The sequence below is a fragment of the Cheilinus undulatus genome, linkage group 1, assembly GCF_018320785.1.
Source record: "Cheilinus undulatus linkage group 1, ASM1832078v1, whole genome shotgun sequence".
NCBI lineage: Eukaryota > Metazoa > Chordata > Actinopteri > Labriformes > Labridae > Cheilinus > Cheilinus undulatus.
Window position 1 is genome coordinate 9379704 of NC_054865.1, and position 22598 is coordinate 9402301.

Sequence of the window (22598 nt, forward strand, 5' to 3'; positions counted from 1 at the left end):
ACTTTTAGGTACGAGGTAACTCTTAAGTAACTTGTGTGCATTTTAGATTCTCAGATTTCTCTTCTTTGCACGTACACCATGGATCAGATGCTTTGTTTCACAAAAAAGTGAAAAAAGCCATGCTGTTCTTTAGTAATTTGATATTTTTACTGCAACTTGATTCCTAGAATTGTCACATGTTTAGGGATTCAGTTCTGATTTACATGTACAGCAACTTTAATATGGCTGAGGACCTAACGTTATTCAGTTGTCAACAGGAAAGACCAGCCTTTGATCTATGACAGGATTTTCATAAAATGAGGAAGAACTACAAAAAGAAATGGAGCCTTGCGTTAGTTCATGCAGGAAACGGTAGTCAAACGCCAACCCGGGATCAGCTGACAGCCAGCTGAATCCCAATTATCGCCTCCCAGCTCCCACACCTCTTGCTCTCAACACAGCAGTGTATTTAAAGATGATGTACTTATCACATATTCCTGCTTGCATTAACCCTTTAACTTGCATTGTAACCGTGCAGTTGACCTTTTTTCACCACCATATTGCTGTATTTAAAACCCTGAAAACCAATCTTTGCTATTTATCCTCATTCACCTCACTGACTAGTGTATGTAACACTGATTATATCTAATGGGAGGCGCTACTGTACATAAATATCATCGTCTCAAAACTGTGAAAAAAAAAGCGGTGTGACTCAGTGCTGCACAGCTCCTTGGATATCTCAGAGTAAGAGCAAACATCCAGGTAATAAAAAAAAATCTTTTTATATATCATTTCTAGACCTTCTACACTGTAAGCCCGGATGAGTTGAATTTACTTAAAATTTTTGAGGAAACCGGTTGCCCTAATAAATTTAAGTAATGTATAATGAAAACTTGAGTTAATTCAACTTAAGTTTTTAGGTACAACAAACTAAATGCCAAGTCGATTTGACTTAAAATCTCTTGCAAAGTCAATTGCTTTGCATAATTATCAAACTTGATATTTTAAGTCCATCACACTAAATTACAAGTTGATTTAACTGATTTTTAACTATTACCTGAAATGTCAGATAGTACTCTCTGTAAAAGTGTTTTGAAGTTACCATTTCACCTAATGTGGACTAACTGTGCTACCATTTACAACAATGGCTGTTAGTGACCCACTGAACCAGTAGTTGATATTACATTAATGTCAGTGTGCCATCCAACATTCATAGACATCAATAATGTTAACATCGTCCCCTATGTTACTGAGACAGCAACTTCACTGATGGTGCATTTTATAAATTTGTTTTATTTAACCTTTATTTAACCAGGAGAAAGCCTCTTTGAGATTAACAATCTCTTTTTCAAAAGTGTTCTGGCCAAGACAGCAGCAGCAAACAGATCTCTGTTCATAAATGTTCACTGAGTTTCTGTTTACAGTGAATAAATTAGCATTGCGTGTTGTACTTGATTTCAATGAAATCGCATTGTTGATTTTATAAGTATTTAGAGATAAGTCAAAAAATATATTTGTTAAATAAATGAAAGGCTATTTAACAAATTCTACTATCTGTGATGTTATATATATATATATATATATATATATATATATATATATATAGCCCACCATGGCTACTTGTTTTTGAACAGTTATTAGCCACTAAGCATTTCCACTAGCCACAGTTTTGTTGTTAGGAAACTCTGTGCTGTATGCCATATTGGGTACGTCTGGTATGAGATGAAACACATGCTCCATTTCCCTCTTAATGGATATTTAGTTCATACCAATATTAAAACACTGACTATTAATGCAGCTGGTTTCATAAAACATATCTAGTTCTCAGTCAGACAAATCTCCACCAGAGAATGCTGAGGATGTGACACTGATAAATTCCACTGGCCAAAGTGGTGAGTTGGAGTCAATCTGGTACCTGCCACGGCTGAAATCCACCTGCATTTGGCTAGTTGGCAGGTGTAAATGTCAAGCCCTGTGTGGAAGTCAAAGGGTTAATGCTGATGCACTACACTGCTGCTGCTGGCTAAGCTTTACCTCCTCCACCCCAGCCTCCTCCTTTATAGCGTAAAGCTTGTTGCACCCTCATATTCAGATTCATTCTACCAAGGATTATTGCTTTTGAACTAATTTGATTGTATTCACTATGCATTGTCATTCATGTATCCATCCATATGGGGGATCTAGCCATGCGCTCCTTGGAAAGTCAAAGCATGCTGTTTGAGTAACCCAGAGAGCACCTTTGATCAGAGCCCTCTCTGCCAAGTAAAACTGTGTGACAAGAGTGTTCCTGACTTAAAATATAGAAATTTGCGAGTAACTTCATTCACCAAACAATTGTCCTGGACAAAAACAAACGATAAAGCTTCATGTGAAAATTGGATAGTCTCAGCACTGGAGAAAAAAAACAGTCTTTTACTTCAAAAGCAAACTGGATCAATGCCAAAGCACATGTCTAGCTTTGGCACGCCGTCTTCAGCCAGTCTCTGTTCTTCTTGGAACATGAACGATTGTTCACTGTCTCTGCAGTGAAGTAGGCTCATGTTCTCGTTCATTAGTTGCAAATTGATTTCAGTTCACCATTCACCAGATATGTGAGCGCTCTGAGGCCCAGCACTAGGAGCCGGTACTTGTAGGAGCAGTGACATCATTCAGGAAAGCAAAGCGCTGCACCTTAATCCCATCAGTGTTAATTTTGGCAGCAATTTTTAATCTAAGTCTTAGTTTTAGTCTTTAAATGAAATGCATTTATTTTCAATCACGTTTTAGTAATTTCTATCCTTTTTAGTTTTAGTCAAGTTTTCATCAACAAAAACTCCAAAACATTTTAGTCTAGTTTTAATCCATAAAAAGTCCTGACATTTTAGTCTTTATTTTCTTGCCTAAATTTTGGCACCAAATCATGGTAGTGTGATCTCTACACCCTTCCAAACCTGGGGTCCCTGCTTTCTACATCTGAGAGACAGAAGAGATACAGCTTCACTGTTTTTTGACAGATTTACCCACAGTGGAGAAATATGACGGATTTTGAATGTCTGACGAAAACTACATCACATTTTAGTCTAGTTTTAGTCATCTTGACAAAAACTAGACTTAGTTTTTGTCAGTTTTAGTCATCACAGATCTATTTTTGTTTGTTTTAGTCTAGTTTATGTCATGAAAAGTAGTTAGTAGTTTTGGTCATAGTTTTACTTGACAAAATAAACACATCAGCAAAGTATTGAGTGTCTTTTCTTTTGGAGGGTAAGAAGGGATGAAGGCCTCTTGCTCCTCAAAATGACTGAAACGGGCATATTAGAGCTGATTGGGGATAGGGTTTCAGGGCATCTCTTACAGTAAATGTGCTCTGAGAGCAAGAGAAAATGAAGGTGCAGGAACTCTTAAACTTGGACTACAACCCATTGGAGCAAATGAGGTCTGTGAATTGAGGAGTCTTCTGTTAGTAATTGCACTGTTTCTTGGGATTGCAACATATCATTAGATCCTGTGAGCTGCATTAGTGTGTGAGATGGCAACAGAACCAAGCTGCATCTCCCAATGGTCCTTCATTAGCCACTAATCCACTGATGATCGTTATTAGTGAGAGAGGAGTCGCTGTGTGTGTGCGTGCTTGCATGTGTATGTATTTTGGCATGGCACTGCGTATATTAGCCCAATGATTTATTATCTGGGTAATGCCGGCCCTTCTTCCCCAAAGCTGCATTGTCCTTTTGCCAATTAATTCTGAATCTGTTACGACCACAGGGAGAGAGGGAGGGAGGAAGACAGATAGAAGGAGAGAGTGTGAGAGATTATCAACAAATACATGGATTGAACCCCAGAGTCAAGTGTGTTATACATTTTTTGTAGGATGTGCTTCCTTAATTTCTGGCTTCGTTTGATGTACGCTTATGTTTTTATTCCTTTCAAACGTTCCCTTGCTCCCTCTCTTCTCTAATGCCATTGATTTATGCAATTGCTCTCTCATGGTTTCCTTTTTTCTCTTCCTCCTCAGATCCCCCACTTTTGGTTGTTCTTGTGTTACTATAACAACCACAGGGTCATTTCTCAGCCTCTGCGTTTCACTCCTAATCTTGTTCATGCGACACTTGACTAATAACTAATCACTCACCTCAGACCTCTCACTGCGCTCTGTATTATGGGATTGCACCCTCTGAAGCATTCATTTCTCTCCTTTCCCAGCCCTCCTGTGCCTTCCTTCATTTACTGTTCAGTCACACATACTGGAATTTTCTCCTCTCCAAATGTGCATTCATGTTTACAGTTTAAAATGTAAATCAGAAGAATATCCACCATGTAGATTTGCTGTAAATGTAAACACGTGTCAGCAAGTGATGCAGCATTTGGAGTAAAAATGAGCTATCAATTTTCAACAGGTACCTAAAGTGACAGAGTGGAGAGCAATCCTCCAGCTCCAGCCCTGAAATTACTCCTCTGCCCCCCTGCTGTGGCCCAGCAAACACTGCTGTGCGCTGCAGCTTTGAGCGTGGGAGTACTGATGAGGTCTGAACTGGACACTTTAGTGTGTTTTGCCCATGTCAGAGTGATGGCTGTTTACTATGAGTGCAGATAGAGCAACACTGATTATAATTACTGGTTTAGATACAAAGATGCCCTCAATTTCTACATGATCACATGTCTGTGTCAGCTATTCACATAAGAGAAAAGAGGGAAATTACAGTCAAATTTAGGCCCATGTGATTGACTAAGAGAAATGTTTGCAGAAAAATACAGGATGAGTTTGGCAGTGTCACTGTGTACAGCTTAAGTTTAAGGAATAGGTTATGTTTCTGAAAATTTGACACAAATCAAACACTGTGATCCCTTAACCTCCTGAGACCTGAGCTTTTGTTTGGAATGCATTTTTAGTTTCCCCCACTTCTTTTGGAATACGTAGGACCTCATAAGGTCAAGCATCAGCCTTGTCTTTAAAAAAAGGATTTCTTGGAAAGTTTCCACTCCAAAATCCACACATATTCTTCATATTCAAGTAGTCCCTAAATGTTTCAGTGAAACTTTATCATAAAGCCTCAACATTTCAAAACTTTTTCCCAAAAATTCTATGTGAAAAAAAGCAAATTCCCCATCAAATTTCTAGGCAAATTCCAAAAAATGTACAAATACATTTCATAAATAACAGAAACATCCAAACAAATTCCCAGAAACTTCCATGAAAATTCTTGAAAATTATAAAGCATCAACCTCCCATTCCCAATAAAGTTACCCAAATTTTACAAATGAATCTTCTGAAATTTCAATGACAGTGTCCAAAAATGTCCAAACAAATAATCACAAACATCCAAAGCACATTTCCCCAAAACTTCCAACAAAACTCTCCAAAATATATATACCATAGCTGCACAACTTCTTTGAAAATACTTAAGAATTTTCAAACTGATACCCTGATATACAAACAGCTAATTCTCCCATTATTTCATGCAAATTGCTTAAACTTCGGTGATAATTCTCAACACTCATCTCATAGAAATATGTTGTAGAAAAGCCAAAATGTAATGTACTCATATGTGCATGCAAGGTCTTACGAGGTTAAGCCAGTGGTTTCTAAAGTGGGGGTTGGGATGTCTGGAGGGGGGCATCATGGGAAACTGGGCCCACTGCAATTTCAAAATCTGGGCGATGTGTTGGCTTAGACTCTTTACAGAGGTAAACCAACACTGGTTGATCAACAATGTCAAATAACTCCAACACTGAAAACCATTTCACTCAAAATACACTTGCTGAAATATTTAACCCTTAGATATCAACGCCCAAGTTTTTACTGTGTAGCTGCTGCCAGAGTGGCAAATAGCTAGGATGTTTCAAAAGTATATCAGCAGATATTTCAGACCTTGTCTGCATTTCGTTATTAAAACTAGAGCAAAGAGCCCCACTGAACGCTTCTCTTGACAAGGAACATGTATGTGCAATTCTCCTGGCCAGCTTCGGCATGGGTTTTATCCACCAACAAATACCACAGTTCATAAACTATGGCAGGGCACTGCCTGCCAAGCTCAGGTTACTCATGCCTTCAAAGATTTTTGGAAAACTTTTTGTATGGGAGGTTGCCCACATGGATGTGAGTGCCAAGCAAATCAGCAATAGCTTCCTGTTCATTAAAGGGATGCTGAGTGTCTCTTAGAACATTGTTGCAATCATTTTAACCCCAACTGGTGGCTTCTAATGTGACCATGGACATTTAAATTTTCACTGAAGATCTTGGTTGTCAATTTGTAGAGATTTGCACATTTAATGAATAGGTAATTTGCTTCATCTACCATTGAGGAATCAAAAGTGTGTTTCAATGCATGCCTTCAATAAATGCATATCTGAATGCAGGCTGAATTTCTTACCGCTCCATAGACAATGCAGTACTTTAAGAAGGCATGCCCAGAGGTAGCACTGATAATGTTAGCACGGCTAACAAGCAAGGACATACACAACTCCTGCAGCACTGGTGCACCAAGGAAGCTTCAGAGGGTGCACTGGAAAAAAATGCCAGCAGTGACTCTCCCTGTGGACCATGACATGAAGAGACCAACACATACATGGATAAAGAAACAGACTCTGCCATATGACATTATGTTAAGGATATTTGCCTTCATAGCAGTGGTGCGTGTAGTTCAACATATTGCCAGTATTTAGAGAAGAACATCCTCACAACCAGCAAACTTAAGGAAATGATTTCATCACGTTTATTTGGATTGCACTGCTCATTTACTGGACTGTCTACAGCAGGGGTGGGCAGCTGGTGGCCTGAGGGCCACAAAACACCTTCCACCTCACTCAGTGCAGCTCCTAAGCCAATTTTAGATATAGATGAATTGCAAACATGGAAAAAACATGACGAAAGTTGCCATCAAAACATGAAAAATACAAATGATTCTTATTACCTGATTGCCGGTGTGCATTTGGTTATCCTTGCAGAGCAGATGGATTTGCCAGTTTCCTTGTTTCTTACTGGAGAATCCATCTTGTGAAGCTTCCGTCTGAACTGAAGAGATTAGTGTAGATGCTGCTAAAGCGTAAGTTCTATCAGAACTTGACAACATTTCTTCATTAAAACAAGAACAAAGAATTTAGTTGTTTTCTTTTCAAAAATGACGAAAGTCATGTACTAACATGTCTACAGTCGCCATGGTCCATGTTTTGCAGCTCTCTATGGCGTTTAATCCTCGTAGTGGCACAACTCGGTTTGGAGCTACAAAGTCATGTGTTTTGTTGCTCTAATTGGCCCACAAAGATGTGACAGATAGAACGTTTCTCCAATTCCTCCATGTTTTTTTTAAAGGCTCTGCCCTTTCTCAAACACCACCTGTGGAAGGTTTACCAGATGAATGTGTGAAACGAATCTATCTGGCATGTCAGGTTAGCGTTTGGTGCTCGGCAGAATATTACTGGATGTTTTCATTTTTTTGTAAAACTTTTGCATCACCAAATGTATTTGTGAAAGAAATGGCATTTACTGTTTCAAAATATCAAACTTAGCAGCAACTATTGTGTTTAAAGCATTGAAAAATTTAGCTTGAAATGGATGTAATTCTCTTTATAGCTCATTAAACTAGCAATTTATATTGGTACTAGGTTTTGAAAACAATGTTGGTTTAATTAAATATAATAGAAATAACATATTCTGTCTTACATAACATTGTAGTCACGAAAGAAGTTAGATTGAAAATATCCAATAATTTGTAACAAATTAGCCCTTTGGCATTGAAAGTGAAACTAATGTGGTCCATTCTTGGTATTCTGGCATTCTGCAGTCTAAGGATATAATATCTCCCACTAACTTGCTGTACATTTTGCTCAATATTTCCTGCTCACCCTGACTTCAAGTAGAAAATGAACTGCTTAGGCTTGCAGCTCACTCCTAAAGCTTCTAGAAGATGTTGGGACTGACTTTAAAAAGATTTTCTGTGTAACCTCAAACTAGCTCTAACTTCTACAGATGCTGGAACTGTTCTTAGAAAGGCTGCTTCTTTTTTCCATACTGCCAACTATTTTCCTGGCATGGATGCAGATTGTCCAAATTTACATACTGCAGCACCAAACACCAAACACACATGCTGTACAGATTACATACATGGTTTATAACACAACACTTTGACCTGACATTTGTTCCTGACATTCTGAACTGAGGTTTAGCTGCAGAAACTGCATATTAAACACATTTAGTAATTAATCCACAGGACATGTGTTAGACCATCTGGGATGTTCTGTACGGATCGCGAATCAAAAACAATCTCTTACACCACTGGTTGACATCTGTAGTCTAAATCTGTCAGTGTTCCTGTGTGGGTCAGCAGTTTAAGGACCATGGCTGCCTTTTATCATACTCAAAGTTATTGTGATGTTTTGATTACAATAAGAGCTTGCTCTGGGCTTTGCAATTACTCAATCTTTGCTTTTATTTACTCACTAATTCATTCATCCATTCTTCCATTTATGAACAGTATGTTTCTAAATTCAATATAGGAAATCACTAGAGCCATTTCCTTCAATGAACTCATTGTTTAGCGACTCATTTAAATTTCCATCTTCTTTTTAACTCTCTGCAGGTCCAGACTGGTACCTGGTCAGGGTTGAGCTAACTGTGACGGATGTAAACGACAACGTCCCTGAATGGAGTATGGTTCCCTCCCCCTACCTGGCTGTGGTCTCCCCTGATGCTCCTGCAGGTTCATTAGTCTACAAACTGTTTGCTCTGGACGGGGATGAAGGCAACAACGGTGAAGTGGAGTACTTTCTGTCTGATGGTAGGCCATTTATCTCTATTCTTCATGTGCTTTTTGTGCTTTCTTCTTTTATCAAAAAAAGTGGTCATTTATTTCCCTGTACTCTGACTTTGTAATAAATGGTCATTCACATGGCATATCAGAGTGCATTAACTGAACAAAGTAATCCCTCAAACTGCTGTTTCTGCTATTTGTAGCAATACACTTAGAGCATGATTCACTGAGAATGGATTGCAGCTGCTAAAAGCTTCAAATATTGCACATTATTTTCTCTAATGCTCTCTATTTGCTTGGTCTAAAGGTCTACACTAGAAAGCATTCAGCTCTAATGATGTTCATGCACAGACTAAGTTTTCCTGCACTGTGCAGGTTGCTCTTGTTTTGCATCTGAAGAGAGAAACTATCTGCACCTTTAATGTGCAGGAAGTTGTACTCTAATGCTGACACAGCATAGTTTTGTCTGCATAATAATGATGAGATAGGAGGAAAATAAACTTTTTCAGTGTAAGGCCAGCTTAAAAAAAAGAGATATGACATTGAGATGTGACTTTCTGGTTTTAAAACAAGCTTCCTTCCTGAATGGAGCAAGAAGGTTAACGAAGAAAATAAAACTTACATCCTTGTCATGTGCAGCGGCACCACAGATGTGAAAAAAGTGCTGTGCCTCCAACAGTCCCAGTGCTATCAAATCCTTTGTCATATGAATAATAGTACTATTTGAGCTCTTTATAGACTTCATTTACAGATCATTTGTTGTAGATCATACAGAGACAGAATATTCTCCTGATCCCTGGAAAGTTTTGCACAACAGATAAATACTCTGGGGGATCACTACCAACACTCAGTATGTTTTTAACTTCTTTTGATTTATTTACTCACTTATTTTTTTACCTAAACCGCTCGTGGCCACAAATGATGACATCTTTTAAACAGTCATTTTTTTCTTTTTTTAATAAGGCAAAACTGCATAAAAAGTGTTTTTTTCCCCCTTAAATGACAACATAACGGCTTATTTGAATACACAACCATCACTGACAGACAAGGCTGTTTCCCCTGAAACTCATGTAAATAAGGGTGGTTTCACATTTGTGACCAGGGCCCAGAACAAAGTACCCTTGACCCCAAAGTCCAGCTCATCTGATCAGTGTGAGCACAAACATACCAAACTCTCTCTTAGCATTCTTTAATGGGCCCTGGACACTGACTATGTCCATCTGGAAACTTTCATCTGACTCTGGAGACGTTTCTATGTCTATTTTGAAGCAACTTTCTCATGACCATAGAGACAACACTACATTGGACCAGCTCTGACTTAATCTGTACATGATATACACATTCAAAATGTAAAATGCATCCTCATAACCTCAGCCTCATAACAGCTGCATCATGGCTTTATTCCATTTTGGCATGCATGTTACCAAGTGAGGGCTCCTACAAAAATGGAAAATGATAAAAAGAGTGCCATATTTACCTTATTTTGGCACATATGCCCACATCAGTAGAATACATCACATTCAAGATAAACACAGTATGGTTACTGTTCTAGTTTGTGCTTTTCAAAATAAAGGCTCAGTTTGGAATTAATGTGACAAACACATCTTGTCTATACAGAATATTTTATGACCAAAGTGTACCCATCTTCTGATGGATACTTCCAGCGGGATTATGCATCATGTCACAAAGCTCGAATCGTCTTAAATATCTGTGTGATGCTATCATGTCAGTATGGACCAAAATCTCTGAGTGTTTATCTCCAACATGGTTTTTTACTATATGGTGTGCCCTGACCTATAGGGAAATGTTTTGGTGTGAAATGATGAATCATTCATGGTTCATGTTGTTGAAAGAAAGCCCTCGCTTTCTCCCTTGCTTATTAGTTATTAATTATTTACTTTGCCTTTTAAAATGTAATAATTCCCCTGAAATATACCCAAGTAAAAGTAAAAAAAAAAATACTCAAGCACATAAAAGTATTTACAAAAAAGAGATCTGTATATGGGATCATTGTTCGCATTTCAGTCATCATCATGTTTAAATATTGTAATTACCAATCTAATATAAGTAGACTGACATTTAAACATAGATTATAATGATTATAAGTGCTCTGTTATCATAATAAGTCCTGCATTGGTAAACCATTCATTCAAATGTTAAAATCTCCATCACTGGTTTTCCTGATAGAGATGGAACAAACTCCTCCATCTTTAACTTCTCCTAAATATTTACCATAATGCAGAATCAACTTTGTCTCTCCGTATATTTCTGCCTCTAATGGGCTGCTAAGTATTTCATGCACACTTGGTTATTTTCCAGTGTAATATAATTCATCTCTCCTCCATGAAAAATAATTGCTTTTCTTATTGTCTGCAGTGTAATGATTTTGTCCGCCCATTTTGGAGCACTACCTCTAACGAGACTGTCATCCAATTTTACCCATGGGGGTAGCTGAGGATGAATCACATTGGAAACTACATTAAAAACAAAAACATTGATTTTAGTTTCCCAATTTAAACTTCTTGTTTGAATCAGCTGATGTTGGTTGCATTTATTTTGTTAACACAGCATCCAGTGATAGAGGGCATTCTTCTCAGATCTCTTCAATCCCACAGTCAAAAAGAAATCAGCTTTTAAATGCCCCATACCTTCAAATCTGACAGTTCAGTCATATTCATTGTGTTATGGTGCAAGTTCAGCCAGCATTTATGATATTACTGACAGCTCCTTTTGGCAGAAATACTTGCACAGTTTCTTGTAAAGCAGCCGTTAACACTGTTCGACTATGAGTTGTAACCTTGGGGGGCTTTTATGTGTCTGGCTACTCTTTTCTGTCATGCTGAAAGCCTTCCCAGTATGAAACATAAGTAGGTCTAGAACAGGGGTCAGGAATCTTTTTAGTGAAAGAGCCATTTTTGGTTGCATCTTCTTCCAGAAAATCTTTGAAGAGCACCAAAACATATTTGAACCTCCCAATGAAGGTGACGCAGTCAGTTAGCCTAAGTCTTTGTCTATCAACATAACTGACTGAGCAAAGGTGTGTGGACATCCACTGATATGTTTGGTCTCAATGATAACTTTACACTTAGTAGTTATTTTATTCTTACTTGGCATTTTAATCATAATTTTTATGTTGATGCATTTATGGATTTAGAACTACAATAGAAACAACTGTGTACAGATTTTTATCTATAAGTGCTATTGTGAGCCAGTGATTATTTATTTTTATTCTTAACGATACTGACATAATCATTATCATTACTTCTTTATTCATCAAAACACATTCCTTACACCTGCTGTCAGACAGAGTTAATGCAGGATATTGCAGTAGCCTACTGGTCACCTACAGATAAAACCTTCTCCACTTCATCTCCTCTCTCTATGCTGCTGTCTGTCAATCTACGTCACTTACAGGTGTGCAGTAGGAAAGACGCGTTTTGGCCTGATCAATAAACAATAGCATCCATGACCACTGGGTCACAGACTTCATCAACAATACAGTCAGAATGACAAACCGGAGCAATCACAATGATCACTCCAAATATCCATGAGAGTAGAATCAGCTGTGTGTCAGCTACATTAACGCACGAGACATTTTCAGCTCAAACATCAACAATCCCATCTTTTACAGCACAAATGCACACTCGCACACTGAACCTTACATTCATAACACGCCAGAACTATTTAAACAATCATCAAATGCATCAGTCTTCTGAATTATAATATCGACTTCACAGCAGCAGAGAGAATTACAATAAAACTTGAGCTAACCTGTTCATTTTGCTCAAACAGCCCTCTTTTGATCCCTTGGCCTCCTTTCTCTCATTCTTTACCTGACTGATGCTGTTAAGTGTGAACTTGTATTAGTTTTTCACGCTGTTTTTAACATTATCACCACTCACATTCCCCGCTGACACTACTTTATTCCAACGGATGCACGGGCTTGGTATAAAACATCAAAGTTGATCGTTGTGTTTACATCCTGACCTTCTCTCTCGATGTGCTAAACCAGATTTAAGAAATTCAAAACTTAACTCATGTGATGAAGAGCACAAAACTCCTGCTTCAGGTGTCATTTGTGGCAAGACCGCGTCCCGACCTTTGCTCCCGAGACAGGAAATCACCAGTATGTGCTGCGCCATAGAGGCATGATATGAATCATACTTAAGTTGACAAAATAGACCTACTTGTAAAAATAAAGTTACAATTGAATGAAAGAGATACACGTTTTATAGATAAAATATACAAAACTATCTCAATATAGCATTACAAAAGAAATTCATTTAATGTTGAACAATTAGTTTCCTTTATTTCAAATTTGGCACAGCTCTGGAGCCAGGTTCCCGCCCCCCGGTCTAGAAAAAAAAAAGAATTTGGATGAAAAATCTCATGCATTCTTTGCGTTCTTTTAATATATCTGCTGATTTTATGAGTGAGAAATGTTACCACCATTTTCTTCAAATAGCCTACATGTGATTAAATTCCATCCACATCTACCTGAAAAGACCACCCGCTACTCTGAATTGCTCTCAATGTTTCCTTCGGATTCTCTATTCTCCAAGGATATTACTCCCATCACCAGTGTGTTTCTAAGAAGGCTATGTTTAAAGATGAAGTTTATAGGATTAAGTGGCCCTTAGCTGTGAGGTTTCAGAGTAAATCGAAGTGACAACAGCTCCTCTTCATGCTCCTCAGGAACCCTGTGGAGGCCTGAAGAAACAAGCGGACTGCAGTAGAGCCAGCTTTATTTTGTCCATTCTTGGCTGCAGTGAAACGAATCTATGTGCAGAAGATGTTCTTTATTTAACAAACTTATTTTATATTTAAAAACTGACTCTTAATCAAGCCACGCCCTCAACAGGAAGTGACACTCTCAAAACCCTTCCTCCAGGGTTACTGTAATATAACTGTAAATAACTATAATTTGACATATAAATCAAGAAATATTAATGTGCTTTACTATTTTTTCAGTTTTTTTGTAAATCAGTAAATTTGAAAATTCATGGATAACAATAATAATTATATTTTAGTATTAAAAATATCATTTTGGTTAGAGAGCTTCCACGAGTTGGTGTATTAACCGTTGCAGAAACATAAACAATGATTTTGGTAATTACCATTGCTGTTAATGTAGGGCAGCTATGGCATAAACCTTACTTTAGTTAGGGTTAGGGTGGTCTAATAAATTTGTTAAGCACTGTACATAGATATATTCTGCATTCATCTTGGAAAGCTCTCAGAAAAATTCTCAAAAGGGATTGGAGTACCATTCTGCCTTTCACATCCGTGACTGGCCAATAAGAGTGACAGGACAAAATGAGGTTATATGCATGCACCTCTCCTAGCAGACATGCTACCAGTGCTGTAAGTGTAAATTGTGGAGTACCGGTGAATAAATTTATGCAAAGTCTGGTTGGGAGACGGGCGACAACATCTTCCCTACCCTGACAAGCTTTTGGTAAGTTCTCGTTTAAAGAAAAAAATGTGGTCCAGTTCCAATTAAACTGCCACTTTCCTACTGCTACGTCTGAGCTAAAAGCTACAGCAACCATTAGATACACCAGCAGACCCCCTTTAACAATGGCAAACCCATGCCGAAGGAGGTTGGGAGAAAAGTGGATACCTCTTTTACATCATGAAAAACTCCCTTCTCCCCTCCTCCCTCCACACTTTTCAAAACTGACAACAAATTATTTATCAATTTCATGAAAGAATCGACATCTCAGAGTTTCAGTGGTTGTTAAATGTTTGACTCCGTAGGCCCATGAAAGTCTTTACCTTTGTAAAGTATGTTGTGTCTTTAGTTGCACTCTAGCAATGCAACTCTGTTGTCATGCACCTAAACCCAGTGTCCTTGGGCGGTGGGGTTGTTACTGTTCCCCCACACATTGGTGGGGCTATGGTTGGAGAGGAAAGGGTTCACTTATAATAAAACTAAAAGAATATGTTGTAAAAAGAGCAAAAAATTAATAAACTAAATAAAAACATGCTCACACCTTTAAAAAGTTCCTCTAGACGATGTAAACACAGAGATAATAACAACAAACCCAGAGGGGATTTTGACTTTGACAATCTATCTATCTTTATCTATCTTTATATCTTTTAACAAACTATTGAGCTAAAGACATAGGAATGTGTTAAATGTGGTAAATAACTGGTCTTTCACGCTGATCCAACGTTACCTCTATCTACAGGTGGTGACGGTCGTTTTGAAGTGGACAGGAAGAGCGGCCAGGTACGGACCACAGGCCTCCCCCTGCAGAGGGACAGGGAGTACCTGCTGACTGTGGTGGCTGCAGACCGGCTGGGCAGCCGCAGCGCCCCCGCAGTCGTCTCAGTGGTTGCTGGAGCCCGGCCGCCACAGTTCACCAACGCTTCCTTCACCATCTCCATACCGGAAAACACTCCTGAAGGACAAGCGTAAGTTCACACAGTAGCTGAGAATCCATGACTTTTTTATACTCTGGTGATAGACCTGCGGTGCATTCAAGCCTATCTTGTGAATGCAATATCTCAAGAAAACTTTGATGGATATTCTTCAAGCTGTGTACAAATGCCCAATCTTACTTAAGGATGAACTGATTATAGCAAAACTCCAGGTCATTAAGCCTCATAGTCATTACTTGCCCTTCATCTTTACCAACCGCTATACCTTCACTATACAGTAAAGGAATAAAACCACCAGCGAATAAATCTAGTCATCTATTTTGTGGCTGGCTTATTGAATTGTGCATTTCTATTTGCATTAGAGTTTTAAAATATAAATGGTATAATGAAGTCTGTAAGAAGCTATGAAATTGTTCCTTCTGGCAAATTTTAAGCAGGAAGGATTGGCCCTGGTGATATAGTTTGAGTTTGCTGTTGTAGAAAAACACATGAAGACATGCACATCAGTAAAACAGGGCTAGAACCATGAAGAGCAGTAAAAAGTAGAGAGGTCTGCACACCAGCAAGCTTCCATATCAAGCATTTAATCGCAACAAGCAACATTTGAGCCAGCAGACTACCAGGAAAGGCATGGCTCAGAACATCCCTGTCAACCATGGTGCTGATCTGCATGGTGTCTGCATGTTTTTCCTGTTTATGCATACTCCTGGGCCTCATGGTTGGTCCTTGAACAGAACATAAAATAGCCCTTTAACTTGGCCCACCAATGTACATTCACTATCAATTAATTAGAAACCTTATGGAGGCATGGAACCACCAGGCAATTCTGGGTTTTAGATGTGTTTAGCTCATTGTACATCAAGGCCAATGGGCCTCATGTTCATCTCTTAATTAGGAATGTAATATTTAAAGAATACTTTGAGGGATCTCCTTCAAACGTTGCAAAAATATCCACTCTAATTTAGAGATTACCAGAATGCATTTAGAGATACAAGGTCAAAGTCAAAAACCATCCCAGTCCACCTTCTTGTCCCACCACTGTCCAGCAATTTCTGACTTGCGGAGAAATATAACTATCCCTAAAGGCAGTGCTAGTTTAACCTGATATTTTTCTATAGACATCCAAATAAAAGGTTTCATTACACTTTATAGATGTAAATACAAAACTGCATTTATTTCACAGCATCTACTTTTACCATGCACAGACACAATCAATAACCACTTATATAAGAATGGTTTACAGCTCCTCTGAAGTTTATAACAGATCCATAATTTAATCTTCACAAGTAATATTTTTTTTTATTTTCTGTCTGCCCAAGTTCTTCTTTATTCAAGTGACTACTCAATAGATATTTGTATTGTTAGTATGACACATTTTGCCTTGAGCATGTCCAGTATACACATGATTCAAAGTTTGATCTTCAGGTAGAAACACTCAAACAACCACTCAGTCTCAGCACGGACTGTACTGGCAACAAGCATCCTTGCGTCTGTTGCTTTGTCCCCCCCAGCTCCTTTCATTGGACTACACATCTTGTAAAATAATGAAGTAGATATCTAAGTCTATTTTTTTTAAAGATTTCGCTAAAAATATCTAAGAAATGTCACAGAGTATCTAACACACAAAGTTTAACCCAGCACTGTAAACTAGTACATCCAAACCTCAGCCATCTTGTTATACCTGCAGACAGAAACTCACCTGGCTTTACTGAACCTATTTCTACTAAAAGTTGACCTCAGATGAAAATGTATACTCTGTCTGCTACTGTTTTGCTCAGTGTGAATATTAGAGGCTCATCAAGGTCTTGGGTTAATTTCATGATTTAATCATTTAATGGATTTTTGAGAAAGCTGAATCATAATTACTGCTATTCCTGTACAAATTATTTTAAAAAATACTGATATGTGACTGGACATGGTAATTAGTTATATTTTACATGAATTTGGCAGTCAATTTTTGCCCAGTTACAGTTATATTCAATTCTGCAAAGTTTTTCCTCCCACCATGTTGAAATGATCAAATTTCACTCTTGTTACTGTGTTACTCATTTCATCCACCAAACTATATCTAATCATATACTGTACAAAGCATTTGTATAGTCTCAGCAATGCCACCCATTGGTTTCTGCATGGGAATTTTGAAGCCAATAATGGTGGAAGCCATACTGGACAAAGTATCTTTTGGTCAGTCAAGAAACAGAAAGGGTGTCAGAGCTGGCCACTGGTGAACTCAGGGGGGGTATGGAAGGGTGATGGGGCCCTTGGTGCCCTCTCGTGTGCCCCATGGTAGAAAAACAGTTAAGTAACACAATTTGACAAATTGTGTCACAGTGTCCTCTAAAATTAAAAAAAAAAGATGACAACGTTCCCTTCTAAGTGCCCAAACACACACACACACACACACACACAAAAAACAAAAAAAACGGACAAAGAGCCCTCATTTGTAGCCTTTTAATAGACAAAACTAGAATGGCCATCTGAGGCGGCAGACCCACGCCTAAGCAGCGCCACCAAGGAACTTACACTCGCATTGATTACTATGGTGTTCAAAATTTCGAAGTCCGAGAAAAACAAACGGGTGCGCAGATCATCACCAAATTTTAATCAATTCTTCCCTGTCACTATCCCAATATTCCCTGAAAGTTTGGTGAAAATCCAACTTTCCGTTCTGGAGTTATCTTGTACACATACAAACAAACAAAGATACAGAACCCTTTACATAACCCCCTGCCGATTTCATCGGCATGGGTAATTATGCAAACAGCCCTCCTAAGTGCCCTCACATTGGACAAAATTAGACACATTACCTCAGAAGTGTCCTCTAAATCCGTGGCTCTCAACATTTTCAGCCCACAGCCCCCCAAAAAAAGATGCCAGACCGTGGGCCCCCACTGTACCTGAAGGTGGTTGAACACAGCTATGCATGATCAAGAATAGTCATGTCCTGCCAAACTAGGGGATCATGGAGGTCAACAAAATCATGGTCAACTGTAAAGTTAAGCTCTGATATCCATATTTTACATTTAACCTGAATAATGACCACTGTTATCAAATAAACATATCTAATTTTTATTATTTAGTGCCGGAGTAAATAATCCTATTAAAAATGTAATCCCCTTTTCTTAAAAACTGACTTAAAATGGCTTAAAAATGGCAAAACGTGGTGGAAATGTGGTGAAATTAGATTTTGAAAGTAGCAGAAATGGGTTAGACGTGGCAAAAAATCTATAAAAATGTCAAAAAATAAGCAAATAAAATAGCAAAAATTGGTTAAAGGGAAAAAAACGGGTATAAAAGTGGTAAGATAGCATCAAAATGGCTGAAATGGGTGTAAAATTTGGTGTAATGGGATGAAACAGTTTTCAAACTGGCAAAAATGGGCATAGCAAATAGTGAAGTGTGTTTAAATGGGCAAAAAATGACAAAAAAAGGATGAAAAGTGGCAATATTGGGTAATTAGAGGCAACAATAGGCAGAAAGTGACAAGAATTGGTTTAGAAGTGGCAGAAACAGGCAGTTAAAAGTGGTGGAAAGGGTTTGAAATGGACAAAAATGGGTTTAAGTGGCAAAAAAATGAAATTTAAAAATATTCTTAGTTTAAGGCATATGGAGATCCCCTGTCGTCTCACAACTTCCAAGGGGGTCCCCTCACTGAGAACCACTGCTCTAAACGGAGAGAATTTAACGATATGCCCTCTTAAGTGCCCTCTAAGTGGACAATACATGACACAGTGTCTCTAGGTTGCCTTTGACTGGACAATTCATGATAAAGTGCCCTCCATGCTGTCCTGCCAGTGGACAATAAGTGATACAGTGCACTTCAGCATTGTTTCAACAATATTGTAAAGTACATATTTTCTTTCTGCAATATTTACTGTGATTTTCTTATATAGGTCATTTTCAGATTTCAAGTATCACACTGTGCAGCCCTCTGGCAGTCGCTCTAACAAGGCTGCACACAGAGGAGGAAATGAGGAGAGAGAAAACAGGAAGGAGTGTCTCATTTCTTCATAAACTTTACAAATAAGCTAAGTTTCGCTGACCAGACCAGCCCTATGAGCTTAAGTCAAGCTTGTCAAGCTGCTCTGACTGTCTCACACTACAGCACACACATGAAGCTTGATACTAAACAACTGGCCGTCCTTGTCAGTAATTAACCATACATTAACAGGCACTGGAAAGAAGTGCTGCAGATAGTGAGACTCCGCCCACCTTTGATTGGCCTCGTGTACCTTAGTATCTGCCTTCAGCATAAAATTGGTGGCAGTAGTGTCACTTGTAGCCTGAATGTTTTACATGCAGGAGACATATAAACTCTGCCTGTACAGTCACTCCTCTAACAGCTGATGGTGACGTCAGACAAACTTTTGTCATAAAAAAGAGGAAACTTGCAGTTTTGGTTTACACCCAAGACCCAGAAGTGGCAGCATAACATGCCAAAGGTCACATGACTAACATTGCATATCTTGTGATGTGACTTTTGTGCATGTGCATATTGCCACTGCCACTGTTAGACAGTTCAACTCTGATAAAAATGAAGTGATGAAAGAAATCATCCCCAGACAGTGAACGCCAATAAAAAGAATTGAGTTTTGTTTTTTTTTTTTGTTTTTTTTTATTAGATTAAACATGTTTAGTCCTGCCAATGAAATGGGCATTTTATTCAGGGACATGTAGTTTTTAGTTTTGCCGCCAGCCTCAAGTGACCACTCTTAATCCTTCTATACTTTGGCTTAATTTTTTAAAGCCTGGGGTTGTTGCTGGTGTGAAACTGGCAAATCTCTATATGGTGCAGAAACCAACAATATCTTGGTGACTATATATATGACCTAAAGAAGGTTTAGTTCAGTGGTTGGACTTGTCTTTCACTGTTTTTTTGCTGTCATCCTTTTTTTTTTCCTTTTCCATAACAATTAAAGGCCAACAGATTATTCGGTTTATCTTCTTTGTTTTGTAATAGCCACAGTTGACTTTCTTAACCATTAACCCTTTCCAGGGCACTCACTGAAATACTTTGAAATTCAAGATGTAAGCCTTATATTACTGGTGGACATCCCATGACTTACCGTTGTCACTTTTCTATATATTTTACATTATTATGCTGAAAATCAAGGTCAATGAAGTGGCGATATGTATAGTTTTTTGGCCCATAAAGGGTTGACATGCATCTGTGCTTATTTATTTCAATCCTGGGGATTTTTTTCTTAATTTCTCCAAAACAAAGTTTGAGATTGAGAAGTTTATTTAAGGGTGTATCTCTTTTGTTTCAGGTTGGATGTAATTAAAATCAGTACAACACTGGTTTCAGCACTGAGCCAACCATGCTGTTCTGTGGATACAGCATGTGATTATCTCTGCTTGTTTTTAAGGAGCTCAGCTTGCTGCTTATTCACTCTTCAGTCTTCTCAAAGTTTGAGCCAAAATAAGATTTCCTCCTCTTAAAATCAAACATAACTGGTCATTATGAACAGCCAAAACAAAACAATGAGCTGGTAAAGTTTGTTTAGTGGGGAAGTTTCATCACATGAACAACAGATAGGATGATCCATGTTAGTAGGAGGTAACCAAGGCATTTTCTCCACATATTTCATGGTGCTAAGTCAAATTTTTTTTGTGTCTTTCCAAAAAAATGATAACTTTCTTTAGTGGAAGCTAAGACCAGGTATGGGTGATTTAAGTGCCCAGGAGGGGCAATCTTAATTCTATTCTCACTGCCAAAGGACCAAAGTGTTACAAATTGTAGGATACTCTATCTCTTCCATTATCTACACTATTTGTTCTGTTCAAGGTTCCAAAGCCAATCCCTGCTGTCATTGTCATTACAGACAGACCAAAAGCAACAGACAATTTAGAGTCACCAACCTACCTGAAAAATGTCTTTGGACCATGGAGGGAAGCTAGAGAGAACCTCCTGGCGACTCAATGCCTCCACAGTTGGTTGGACTGTAAATGTGCTGCTACAATGGTTTCTGTGGTAGTATCATTCATAGAATTGTCATGAGCAACTGCTAACCAAGTGACCTAATGACCTTGACCTTTGCTTCGCTCACTCCTGACCCATAGTGGACATTTGTTAAAGTTTTGAATAACATCCCTGAAAGCGTTCTTGAGATATCACACTCACCAGCAATGGATGCACATCGGCCTGACCTTTGACATCTGGCCTCCAAACTCTAAATAATTCTTTGGTGAGTCACGGTGGACATTTTTGCAAAGTTTTAGTAAAACCCCTCAAAGCGCTCTAAAGACACCACTGTTACAAGAACTGCCTGGAATGCAAGGGATGGTCATGGGGTGCATTTGGCTCAGTGTTTTTCTAAATCTCCTTTAATTGTTAAATTGGCTGGAATTCGTGCTTCTGGAGGGAATTATTGTTTCAACTGTTTTCCACTGGTATCAGGATAGCATAAAGCCAATGAAGTGAGAGGTAGAGCAGGATTAAACTCAAAATACTTGTGCCATACAGAAAGGATAACTGCTCAGTGAAGAAATCCCTAAACCCAATTAAGCCCTTACTATTTACCATCGTAAGTCAACCGTGCAGACTGATGGGCAGCAAAAAGCCAACACTCACCAAGGTTGTCTATTGGGAACCCTCTTTTTCCTGGTGTTTTGTTTAGTTAGTCCCATGACACTTTCAGGAGGTTAAACATTGATCTCCAGCATCCCAGAGCCAACTCTCTCCATGCAATCCTTCACTGCCCACCATGCCAATATCTTATCTAACATGGCCACCGTTGCTAAAACAGAACAACCACTTTCAACAGACCCAGGCTCTGCACATGCAAGCTCCAGGTAGTGACAAAGCTGATTCCACCTACCCTAACACATCTCTTCATCACCACAAAAAGAGAACTATTATAATATAGTTCTATATTATAGCTATAAATGCTATGTTATAGCATTTATATATAAATGCAGGGGATTGGTATTTTTTATATTTTCAAAACAAGCAGAGGAAAATTATTTGAAAAGATCATGTAGTCCTTCTGGTTTTATAATGCAAAAAAGTTATTGTGATTCCATGATCATTTGCATCAAACTGAATCATATCAAGCTGAAAGATTTTTATTCTAATGGATTGTGAATTTGATCATTGTCTATGAATCAAGTCTCTAATTGCATCTCTAATTGAGATGCCCACCCTAGAAAGCGCTTAGTGCAGCACTATAAAACTGATCAATAGTACCACCTTAGCATCCGCCTGTGGGCCCTGACTGGGGTTTAAGCTGTAGTGGCTGAACAATAGGAAGGGACAGGGCATCACCCTCCCACATCACTCTCCAGAAAGAGAAAGACAGATCTTAAGTTCACTGAATAATAGAAATGAATATGCATATCTCTACAACACCAATTCCAAAAAAGTTGGGGCACTGTGTAGTGTATAAATAAAAAATCAAATGCATTGATTTACATGATGAACTTATACTTTATTGTCACTAGCACATAAACAACATATCACATATTGAAACTTGGACATTTTACCATTTCATGAAAATTGTTCGCTTA

The 22598-nt window shown here is 38.4% G+C and overlaps 1 protein-coding gene across 1 annotated transcript in view; it reads left to right on the top strand.

Annotated features, from left to right (window-relative positions):
• Positions 1 to 22598, top strand: part of si:ch211-186j3.6 (neural-cadherin) — a 617862-nt gene that overhangs the window by 171396 nt on the left and 423868 nt on the right. Inside the window, exons 2-3 of the mRNA XM_041792306.1 lie at positions 8532 to 8729; positions 14897 to 15122. Coding sequence (XP_041648240.1) covers positions 8532 to 8729; positions 14897 to 15122 — 424 coding nt within the window. The remainder of the gene's footprint in view (positions 1 to 8531; positions 8730 to 14896; positions 15123 to 22598) is intronic.